Here is a 13,188-nt window from a genome sequence, read left to right as displayed (position 1 = left end):
AAATTTTAAATCGAGCTATCTACAACAACGTTCACATAATAAATTAACTAATAGCCAGTCAAATGTAATTTTATTTGTTTTGATTTATTATTCAGATATATATCTGAAATATTTTCAAAGGAATGTATTAAATTATTGATGTGTTACAAAACTCAAAGCGTTTTCATTTATATTTTCACGGCTGTGTTTGTTCATACAAATGGTACTTTCGAAGTGCGCTCATTAATACTGACAGGTGTCAGCATCTCAAGCTTAGCAACAATTTAACACTGTATAAGCTGAAATCTAGGCGAGTTCACAATCAGTCATATTTTTTGCATTATGCACATAATTTAAAATTAATTAAGTAATAAATTATATAAAATGTTTTACACGAGTAAAAATATAAGTGAATATATTAAATTCGTTTCGCACCAGATCTCCTCACGTCAAATCTTCACACACCGTCTAGATACGATCTGATTACCCTATTTAAGGTCAAAGTGAAAGGCTTATTGAATACAAAACACACATGTAGTATGACTCTAATTTTTATATTTCGTTTTAAGAAAATGGAACGGAAATCAAACACTGCTTTGTGATAACTGACTAAGTGGATGCATTTTATGGCTAAACATACGTTCCAAACAGGAATACGCCTGTAACAACAACTCCTTACAAACTCCCACAAAGGAAATTAACATAATGGGAACACATAAAATTAAGCACAGATTTTCATTCAAACCTCAATTTTTATGGCGTATATTAAATCGAGATGACTAATCGACTTATCCAATTTTGCAAGGATCGGAAGACACGGCTACCCAATTAACATTTTCCGCTGTAATAAATTGCCGGCCATAAAATGCAAATCGGGTGATTTGTTAGATTAATAACAAGGTAGCTAATTGATTTTTTCATTAAAAAACATTTCACACTTGCTTTATGCTGCGACAAACTTTGCCATATTAGGTATTAACGTTTCCCAAACTCAAATTGCGATACTATAAATTAAGTGGGACCGATCAAATCGTATTGTGTGCAACTTTCACGAGTAAAAATGTGTTGTAATCATGTTATTATTTGTGAACAAGGTGCGTGTACATTTGTTAAAAATTGTTTTCACTTTGTTTTAAGCAATGTCAAGGTACGACTGGAACTGGCACAGAGGTGATGACAATTAAACTTTTAAATAGATATAATGAGATGCTGAACGGTGACTCGACTGTGCGTCAAGATCGTAACAGAACCGCTTTTACGTGAAGAAGGTGATGTTACACTCATTTATTGGCGTGCTCTGACGTTTCCAATAGCTTAAATTAAGCCAGTTTGCGGGAATTGTACTTAAAGTATACAATCAATTATCACGTTTCGACTTAATCAGTGCAATCTGTAAAATAAACGGCACAGTGGTGCACCATGAAAGAGGTTTATCGTCCGACAACTTTGGAATTTTAGAAGTTCTAAAAAATCTGTTAAACCTTGTAGCAAACTTGAACTAAATTGCATTTTTGATATTGTCACATCAATTCCTTGACGACGTAAAAATTGCACGACAAGGATTCACACTCAGATTCATTTTTATCATCTTAACATTTCAATTTTATTTAGGTTTTATTATAATTCATAATATACTTTCCATTGTTATATGTCGCATCCGTCTAAAAGAAGGTCACGCAACAAGGATGATGATTCAAAGTAAACAGATTGCACATGTGCCATTCCCAATTTCTTTAAAATATTGTGAAATGTATTTGATTTTTTTTTTATTGTTAAAGGTTCTTTAAGCTCTCGAAATGATGCCTCGCGTTCATCAGTGTTGTTTGTTGTCTGTAGTTTAAATGTTTAATAGTTATTGTTGCAAATGTTTGTAAGTAGTCATGTTGTTTACAAACTCAACAAGGCTCTTTAGCTATGTTAAACAATTAACTTAAAAACACTTTAGATTAGTGTGTTGTACCATATGCTTCATTAGTTTATGTAAAGATAATTAATTATAGGGTACTACGATCACGAATAGGATGATGAATGTTTGTAAATTATTAAGCTAAATTAACACACCAACGTTGATTGAATGAACAGTTTTATATTAATCCAAAAGTTCGAAATTTTAAATTATTCTGATAAAAAATTGTATGAACTTTCTTAAAAACTAGAACTGTCGCAGTCCTATTAAAGATGCCAAAAACTTCTTGATTTTCATTTGTTAAAATATATATTTCTGTACAATTGTTAAGCAAGCATTAACATTAGATTCATTGTTAAACCAAAAATTAGACTTTTTTTAGAACTTATTTATTTTGTAATGTTTGAGTCGCGTTTTCTAATGCGTCATGTTCATGAGTTTATCAGTTGAATCCAGGTTTTACACAAATATCAAATGTTATTTGACACAAAGTCAGTGCGTACACATATTAAAACGCAAAAATTCCTAAATAATAATCGTCATCGAATTTTCCAAAATTTTGCAGAATTAATTATTAAGATCCTGATCTTAATGTTTGCCGTTATAATTAATATTAAAAATTTACAATTTTTATATTATTTAGGGCGTACTCGTTCGACGCCCATCAATTTAGTACGTGACAACGTGATGCAAAACAGTACCAAATCAAATTTTGTAATTTACCGAAAGAATGTACTGGATTTAATTGTTATGTCTGTTTTTCAAACAGAAATTCTAAAAATGACACTTAAGATTACCAATAATAGTCCTCTGATAAGCTTAGATACTCTTTTTGAACATTAATTCATACTCTTCTAATTAGGATTATTGTTCACCTTTAAACCCCTTAAAAAGAGATTAAGCATGTTGTTCGTTGGATTTCAGGATAATAAAAACCTGAGGCTCAATTATTATAAATGTAAACTATAAATCTGCTTTTACAACTTTCAATGTCAATTTCTGTCAGTTTGATTACTATAGTTAACTTTTTGTTGAATCATAGATATTAAATGATCATAAAAGACCCTATATCAAGTTGGCTTTAAAAGCTCGTAAATTTTGCCGCTTCGTTTGGATGATTGATTACTATTCGTCGCCTGTCACAAATGTTAATCATTATACTATCCTCAAACATATTTGGCGTTTATGACTTCACACCAATTTGACTCCCATTATAATTCAATAGGCCGTCACAACCGGATGTCTTAAACCCGCTCACCGATACCTACCTGAAAATACCTTTTCTGGTAAAAGCACAGGGCAGGACTGAGTTTTGCATTTACCGACAACTGCGCCTTTCGAGTTTTTTATTTTAAGTAAAAACAAAGTAACTTCGTACTCAATCATTTTTTATTACAGCACAACTATTTACTTATTAACTACTACTGCTTATTTATTGATCGAAATAGTCACTGTCATCATCACTCGACTCTTCTAAATTAATAATTAACGGTGTTATCAACCGTGCCCTGTACTGGTCTTCTTCTTTTGTGGAATGTCGTACACATTGGCCCACATTTCGGCAGTTATTTTGGAAGCTTCTTCCCTAATTATGTCAATTGTTGCACTACTAAATTTTGGTGCCGTATTATTCCTTCTTATACTATTTTTCATTTGCGACCAGATTAGTTCGATGGGGTTAAATATACAATGGTACGGTGGAAGTCTAATCACCCTAAATCCACGATCTCGCGCCATAGCATCTATTTTATATTGTTTCTCAAATTTTCGAGTGTGTAACACTTCTAATAATTGTGTCTTTGTGTAATTTTCTTCAAAGTATAAATCATGTTCTGTAAGGAAATTTTGAAATTTGAAAATTTTAACAAACAAAATTACTCTGAGTCCGGTCCTTCGCGTCTCGACCGTCCCTGGCACGTCGAAAAGGTCTTTTCAGGTAGGTATCGGTGAGCGGGTTTAAGACATCCGGTTGTGACGGCCTATTGAATTATAATGGGAGTCAAATTGGTGTGAAGTCATAAACGCCAAATATGTTTGAGGATAGTATACCTCACTTTGAACATTTCCTGTAGGAATGCCTGACTTCATACAACTAAAGTATGTGATAGTTACACACTAGTCTTATACCGGGTGTCTGAACAATGGCGGATTAACTCTTTGCTACGCTCTTAACAATCAACTGGTGAATCTGGTAAAAATAGTAAAAAAATACCTTCTCACATTTTGGTGGAGTTATAATGATTTTAAAATTGGTCTTTTTGCTACGTTTAACAATTAAACAACACATTAATTATCACAACAACTAGTAATAAAACTTTTAGATAATATTTTTCTCGCCCATGACCATGTTTAATTACCATTTCAGTTAAAATGTACAAAGATATGGTCGTGTTGTTTTTGTAATAATTTGTTAAAATTCCATTTGACAACAATGTTTGCCTGTTGTAAAGCGAAGGTACAAATCAGCAAAAATCGAGTCAGCAGTTAAAAATGTTTGACGTATAAAAAATTGTCAATGTTTTCGAAACCCTACGTTTAAATGTTCGCAGTTAATTTTAGGTCCCCTGGTGTTCTATTTTCGAATAAATTTACAGGAATCTGGTGTTTTGTTGCTGGATGAACTTGGTATTATTTTAGAAAGTACTAACCCCGCCCACCCGCCCTCTATTTTCTTAGAGGGATCTCATTTGCCAAAATCAGTCATATCTTAGCAGATACTAGCCCCGCCCACCCACCCATCTTTTTTAGAGAGTATGTCATTTGCCAAAATCGGTGTCATTTTAGCAGTTACTGGCCCCGCCCACCCACCCTCTCTTTTCTTAGAGGGTATGTCATTGTCAAAATCAGTTTTATTTTAGCACGTACGGATGGCTAACTTTTACAAAAAATAATCAAAATTTGGAAACTTGTAATTACTTATATGCACAGGCGCGACAGAACTTAATTTTCCAATTATTGTGTATATAACGTTAAACAACGGAAAATTTTAATATCAGTATACCGAGTGTCACAGTTTACCTATTCGCCTTTAACTTGTTTTAAATTTGAAACGATAAATCACTTAAGATATCGCCTTTATTAAGTAAAAACTTGTTTGAAACATTGGCGTAGCACGCTTATTTACATTTACTTTAACATTACAGACGTGCATTTGTTTTGTTGCCCTGACTAGGTTCCGTGAATGTTGTATAGACAAATTATAATCAACCAATTGTGAATTACACCATCAAAAATTAAAATAAAATCCAGTGTTTTATATAATAGACGGAAGTCGAAGCAATAAAAAAGTCTGGACGACCACCGGTATTGTTTACAGTTTCTCTGTTTGACTCTCACGTGTAGGTACAATCTCAACAAGTGTTACCGCTTATTGTCTTAAATTAAGAATGCTTATACATAAATGATTTTCAGTCGCCTCTGCTAATACACGTGGCATACGTGAGTAAACTGTTTCGTTATTTTATTGATTATAAATCGATATTCAAGACAACCCATTTCATTTTTCCGAAAATTTGGGAATACTTTTATTTTTAGTATTACACTACATCTATCCAAACTGATATACGTGTTCTTGCAAAAATGTTGATAACGTCATCGCAATTTTTTTTAAATGCTCCGCTATAAAAATATAATGAGAAAAAACTAAATAGGCATGCAGTCGTCACGTTTCCGACAGCAAGGGAAGTACTGTCTAAACTCTTTGCCCCATTTTTTTTTGTTGGAAATAAGATCCACTGAAAAGAAATGTCGAAGGAGCTGCTTTTGCTGTATTTCATTTTCAACAAAAGAAATCAACAAAATGTTTTCCACTGCTGAAAGATGAAAGCAGTGGTGAAAATCGTGTTCCGAAATTTCCATAAATAATTGAGATATTGAGTTTTAAAAACACATGTTGAGAATTTTCACAAAAACTTAAAAAAAACTTATGATGGCCAATTGTTTTTAAAACAACTGCCGCTGTGTTATATAAAGTAATTTGTGGACAACTTATCGAAATTCAAAATTTCATAGGAATAAGTCTATTAATAACGCAGATTTTCTGAAAATGTAATGAACATCTCACAAGTGAAAAAGGTAGAACTAGCCTTAGTTAATTAGTTCTTTGCTGTGTTTTGAGGAAACAAAATCAATCAAATTTCATTTTCTTTCTGCCGCCGCTGCTGTTGATTATCTGTAGGTGCAATTAAGTTGAGTATTCAACTATTAAGTCAATTTTTTTCAAATTATAAACATGAACAGTCAGAACTAAGCATGTACTGAGAATACATGTTTTCCTATAAATTATCTGCTTTAAATATATTTCATATTGTTCGTAGTTGTACGGACCGCGTTCCCTTGGAATTTGCGACACAGAGGCTGCGAAAGTGTTACTTACGCCGCGGGGCAACATACTTCTTTGTTTGTACTTTCAGACTCCTAAAATATCTTTATTTTAACTTATAGGGATTATTATAAAAATATAAAACTCGAAAAATTAAATTTTATAATTTTTCGTATTTTGTATTTGTTCGATAGTACTTTAGGGGCGAGGCAAGTTCTATCGAGATAACCTTAGATCATTTTTTTGAAAGCGACATCCATTAATATTTTCTTTGCAAATAGAGTAGGTACAGTTTTAACAAATGCGATAAATAGAGTATGACCAAAGATATAGTGCGGTTCTGGATTAATTTTTGCGACTTCATCAAAGCGGGCGACAATAAATCTGTGTAACATCCCACTGTTTATATTTACTGAATTTTATGAGGGATCCACGGTAAAATGTTTATGAAATTATAGTCGTAAACGCACTACCAATATCTTTAGCGGAATTCTACAGTATTGTAATAGGGTCCGTTGGGGACTGACTACTTGATATGTAGCTCATTTGGTTTAATCCAATTAAATTTAAATGACATGGTCACAGTTGAGCTATTCCACTGTAACATATTATTGTACAGAGAGATCGAAAAAGAAATTAATCAAAGTTGGCCATGCACGAAAAGCCGTTTGTTCTGATAATGCTCTAGAAATCAGTATAGATAAGTGTAAACAAGTGTCTTATAATGGGAAATTAATAAGCCATAACTACTATTAAGTATAATATCAACGGTATACCATTAGAGCATGGCAATCAGTATAAGGATCTTGGTGTTATATTTAATCAGAAGCTAACGTTTATACCGCATATTGAAGCAACTCTGTAATTGCATGTTTAAAAAACAACTCGATCGAGCTGCAGTGGACACGTTATTTACGACCCTAAAACTTTTCTATTGTAAACAACTTAACTTCGACACAATGGGATAATTTTATGTTGGTCATATAACCTTATAGCCTTTGGACTACTATATATAGATATATATATATATAATAATAATTATTATTATTATTATTTAACATACTTAACAAACATATTCTGATTTTTTTCAAAAAAAAAATATATATATATATAGGTAATAGAACAGGGAAACTGGGACACTCGATACAGTAATTTAGAAGTATGTATATGTATCTAAATCCAAAAATAAAATATTTGGCGCGAGCTAGAATATTTAAATAAAATAGTTCAGCTCGAACGAGCATCTAAAACATATTTATATTCAAAATTATTCCTTCGATTGCGGAAACAATTAAAAACTAGGTATCATGTGAAATGTTTTAATTACTTACTTTAAGTGTAACACCAACAATTAAATCATTAGTTATGTTCACGGTCGTTGGATTCAATTCGGCAACAAACTGCGCAGAACAGTTCTTATAAATAAAAATCGCTAAATTTTTACTTCCCGAGCGTAAGCAAAGGAAGTATTGTAATCGAGTCCGTCGGCCGACTCTCTACTTTTACGTTTTCTCGATCTTTCATGACCCCTAGAAGACGAAGAAATAGGTCTCCCATTTCCGTCTGTCTGTCCGTCTGTCCGTCTGTCCGTCTGTCCGTCTGTCCGTCCGTCTGTCCGTCCGTCTGTCCGTCCGTCTGTCCGTCCGTCTGTCCGTCTGTCCGTCTGCCGTCCCGGATTTTTATTAGACAGATAATCTCCGAAAGTACTCGACCGATTGTTGTGAAATTTTGTATTTATATTAAGAATATCATGTAGATGGTAAAACGCTAACCAAAATTTGTCTATTCATCCCCACCACTAATGCGATGACGTCACTTCAAAATTGTACATAGTAAATGGGTTTTCAATTGTATAAAATAACATAGTCCTACACATGTAGTTTACAACTCTGAATCGACTTTTCACCCGAAACGTCCAGATTTTTGGAAAAAAAATCAAAATTATAAAACAACATTTTGAAATTTAATTTTTAATCTGCTAACCAGAATGCTTTGAAATGTTGCAGATGTTTTAAGGCTATAAAGAGCATCATAAATCTTTAGTCAAAAAATATTTGCTTATCCCCTCCAAAAACTTGATGACGTCAGCTCAAAAGTTTGTGGAATAAATCATATCTAAAATGTACAAAATATGATGAGTCTGTACTTGTGATCTATCACTCCATTCATATTTTTTGGATTTGCATATACAGGGTGACTCAAAAAAATTAATGAATGCGTAAATTTATTTTACTGATTTACTCAGAAACTACAAAACCGAATGCTTTGAAATCTTGCAGATGTTTTAAGGTTATACAGAGCATAATAAATGTTTAGTCAAAATATATTTGCTTATCCCCTCCAAAAAATTGATGACGTCAGCTCAAAAGTTTGTGGAATAAATCATATCTAAAATGTACAAAATATGATGAGTCTGTACTTGTGATCTATCACTCCATTCATATTTTTTGGATTTGCATATACAGGGTGACTCAAAAAAATTAATGAATGCGTAAATATATTTTATTGATTTAATCAGGAACTACAAAACCGAATGCTCTGAAATCTTGCAGATGTTTTAAGGTCATAAAGAGCATAATAAATGATTAGTCAAAATATATTTGCTTATCCCCTCCAAAAACTTGATGACGTCAGCTCGAAAGTTTGCCGAATAAATCATATCTAAAATGTACAAAATATGATCAGTCTGTACTTGTGATATATCACTCCATTCATATTTTTTTGGATTTGCATATACAGAGTGACTCAAAAAAATTAATGAATGCGTAAATATATTTTATTGATTTAATCAGGAACTACAAAACGGAATGCTCTGACATCTTGCAGATGTTTTAAGGTTATAAAGAGCATAATAAGTGTTTAGTCAAAATATATTTGCTTATCCCCTCCAAAAACTTGATGACGTCAGTTCGAAAATTTGCCGAATAAATCATATCTAAAATGTACAAAATATGATCAGTCTGTACTTGTGATATATCACTCCATTCATATTTTTTGGATTTGCATATACAGGGTGATTCAAGAAAATAAATGAAAGCGTAAATTTATTTTACTGATTTACTCAGGAACTACAAAACCGAATGCTTCGAAATCCACTGCAAAAAAAAACATAATAAGCATGCAGTCGTCACGTTTCCGACAGCGAGGGAAGTACTGTCTAAACTCTTTAGACCAATTTTTTTTGGTTAAATTTAAGACACCCATAGCGAGGTCGTCTGGTAACTTGAAAACAGTTATAGCATAAAATTAGCTTCTGCTTCTAATCTGTTATTATTTATGATCAAATGAAACTACAAAAATTGAATTTTTAAATGACCAGTAGGTATAATGTAATGATGGTATCTACATCGACTTAATGAAGTGGCGCACCATCTAATTCGAAACAAATTTGAGGATTGGTTATTATATCCTCTACATTGACTTTTACGAGTATGTTACTGATTACATTTAGTACAACTCGCTTTCCCAAATGTACACGTTCGTTTTTCTAATCGCGAAAGTCGGAAATGTCAAAACTAGTTTCGAGATTTGTCGACCAAAAAGACGACGTTTATAGAAAGAGTTATTAATGTTTGTAAAACCAGCAGGAAAACAGTTTCCAAATTCGGGCGCTTACAAACACTCAGCATAAACCACTACTTCCTGCACTTATTAGGAAAGTACCTACTAGCTACTATTTACGTATTTAGTGTTGATGTATATGTTATCCAATGTTTATTCAATCTCTTATCTTTTACAGGGTCGGGAATTAAAGAACGACGAACAGACAAGCATAACATCCAGTGACGGCGTCTCATGTTTGCTGCTTCAAAATATCACCGCCGATGATAGTGGAAAATACGATATATCTGTAGAAAATCGTTTTGGGGCAGACTGTAATTACGCATCTGTATCTGTAGAAGGTATAGTTATAGATCATAATTATTGGCTGCGTATTCGTTTATTTTTAAATAACTACGAGCATATTTGAAATGATTTTTTGAGTTCTTCGTTATTTTTTACAACACTTGAATTTATTAGGACCATTTTATTTCTGCAGGATTAATTTTTATTTGTCTACCACCGCTTGTTAATAAGACAATACCACTACACACTTTCTTGTAAGTTAATTAATAGATTTTGTTAACAAAACTAAGGCAACAAAAGCGTGATGTGTCGCTTTTTCTATACATTTTTACGGATCTGTTGGTGTTAATTAAGTTTCAAACTTTTATATTTACTTGAAATGTCATAAATGGACACTGATAATGGATATGGCTTGTTTGTAGCAGTCCTCACGCAAGAAGCAATGTACACTTATCTGGTACATATATATTTAGTATTCATAAATGGAGAAGTAATGTTACAAGACAAACTGGCTATGTAAAATACCTTAGTAATATCACAATTTTAAAAAGCTACAACAAAATCGGGATTCTAAAGTGTCCTTGATGTCTTCAATCCAGTTATCGGTTATCTTAAACATACTCGTACATGAAATATCATTAGGCCATTTGCGAACGAGGCTATACATGCTATGTCCAGATATTGTTCACTAATTTGACTCTACCTTTTCATACTCTACTCACATAATACTTCATGAAACATCGAAAATACATGAAATTAACCATTCATTCAGTCACAATTTCGCAATTTTATGCTCGGGAAGTAAAAAAGAAGTTAATAACTCCTTCAATACCATATTTGTAGTACAAGATTATTTAAATCCATATCAGAACATTTAAACTAATATTTTCTTATTATACATGGCTTTCATTAATGTTTGATATCTAGTAGGCAATGGATTTTTAAAATCACTGCGCACTCACATACCTACTAGAATAATAGCAACGCGCGACTTTGACATCAAACGTCAATTTTCTAATTGAACTTGACAGTTTGTGAATAGTACCAACTTACAAACAAAGTGGATGGCCTACTATAACTCGAAGGATTAATGAAACTCTTGTAGAAATTACTGTACCAGACACAAAACCTTTAATGGAAGATCGTGCATATACCGGCGTTTTTTTTATCATTATCTGCCTATGAATAATTTGTTACTTACGTACTACGAATATAACAAAGTGAACATTTTTTTAAGTTAATATTTTCCATATCAAACTATTTTAGATCGAAATTGGAGCTCCACAGTCAAGAAATTTCCGCTCGAGGCGAAATCGAGAATTAAAAATATGCAATATACACGTTTTTTAACAGAAACCGTTTTTCGTTAAAAAATCAGATTTAAAATAAAAAGTGAAATCAATTTTTCAAGAATTATTTTATCATTTAGTAAATATTTTGTTGTTATATTGTTAAAGTCCGTCGGTAATTTCAATCCTCGGCTTCGCCTCAGGCAAAAGGAAAAGGACTTATTTTCAATGTAACAATTTCAACATTATTTTTCTTTCGAGTCAATGTTTCCCAAATCAAACTGTTTTAGGTCAAAATTAGAATTCTACAAAAGGCTAAATATAAGCCCCGCCCACCCACCCTTTCCCAATTCTGATGATTTTTTTATTCGTTTTGAGCCAGAGGGCTGAGCTTAATTGCAAAATCCTTATTTCTCTACGAGAAATAAAAACATGTTTTTGAGTATCACGTATATGTATGTATATTAAGAAAAAATTAAAGCCAAAAAGTAAGCCCCACCCATACCTGCCCTGATCTAAATAGTAATGAAGTTTTCATTCGTTAGCAGACCTAGGGGCGGAGCCTAATTGCAAAATCCATATTTCCTTACAAAAATTTGCAATATCAAACGTGGTTTAAGTTTTTAAGAATAAAAAAAATCATCACAACTGAGATGGGGTGGGTGGGAAGGGTTAATATTTTGCCTTTTTTTCTAAATATACATTGTATTCTTCGAACAACACGATACTCAAAAACATGTTTATAATTTCTTGTAAAGAAATAAGTACTTTGGATTTAAGTTCCGCCGCATTAGTTCACGACGAATAAAAAAAATCATCACAATTGAAATAGGGCGGGTGGGCGGGCCTAGATTTTGTCTTATTGTTTTAATATGTGTAGATTCCTTTTCACAACATGAAAATGGAAAATTTGTACAAGGAAACATCGATTTTACAAATAGACTCCGCCCCATAATTGCAAAATCCATAATTTCTTCCAAAAATGTACCATTTTAATCATGTTCAAAGTTTCTTGTTGTGAAAAGATGACTATATATATTAAGAAAAAAAATGCAAAATATAATTTCGTAGTTGAACGACCAGAGTGACTGAGTAAATTCAACCCTCGGCTTCGCCTCGGTTAAAAGTAAGATTACGTACTTCACATAAGAAAATGGAAATTAATTTTCTCTTTAAGTCAAGGGTTCCCACAATGAAACTATTTTGGATCGAAATTAGACTCTACAATCGAGAAATTTCCTCTCGAGGCGAAGCCGAGAGTTGAAGAATATGTAATTACCGGACAAATATTTTTAATTTTTGCTATTAAAGTGGATGATTAAATTCAACGCTCGGCTTCGCCTCGGGTGAAATTAAGACTTACGTTCGTAAGAAGATAAAAAAAATATATTTTTTTCGTATCATAATTATTGTTTTAAATTGAAATTATACAAGGAATTTTCAGACGTGGCGAAGCCGAGAATTCTAAATTGTGAATTATAATTGTGAATTATATACGTTTTTAGAGACCATTTTTCATTCAAAAATATGTATATGATAACCCTAAAATACAAGGTCAAAAAATGTTTCAGTAATTTTCTTATCAATATCAATCATGGGAGCAAATATTTATACCATCGAAGTCACTAAGTAAGTTCAACTCTCGGCTTCGCCTCGGGTAAAATTAAGATTCCGTACTATACCTACATACGAATATGAAAAATATTTTTGTTTTTAAGTAAATATTTCCGCACTTCAACTCATTTAGTTCGAATTTAGAGTTCTTTAGACAAGAAATTTCTACGCGAGGCGAAGGCGAGAGTTGAGGAATATGCAATATTTTTCAATTGATTTTATGCAATATATAT

The 13,188-nt window shown here is 32.4% G+C and overlaps 1 protein-coding gene across 3 annotated transcripts in view; it reads left to right on the top strand.

The window, feature by feature from the left end:
• Positions 1-13,188, top strand: part of LOC135135027 (titin-like) — a 148,485-nt gene that overhangs the window by 122,349 nt on the left and 12,948 nt on the right. For all 3 annotated transcript variants that reach the window (XM_064063964.1, XM_064063965.1, XM_064063966.1), the window contains one exon: positions 9,946-10,108. In XM_064063964.1, coding sequence (XP_063920034.1) covers positions 9,946-10,108 — 163 coding nt within the window. The remainder of the gene's footprint in view (positions 1-9,945; positions 10,109-13,188) is intronic.

The sequence above is a fragment of the Zophobas morio genome, unplaced genomic scaffold, assembly GCF_036711695.1.
Source record: "Zophobas morio isolate AGI-343-1 ecotype UQ-CSIRO unplaced genomic scaffold, CSIRO_AGI_Zmor_V1 ptg000024l, whole genome shotgun sequence".
In the NCBI taxonomy this organism is placed as follows: domain Eukaryota; kingdom Metazoa; phylum Arthropoda; class Insecta; order Coleoptera; family Tenebrionidae; genus Zophobas; species Zophobas morio.
This window is presented reverse-complemented; position numbering and strand designations above follow the sequence as displayed.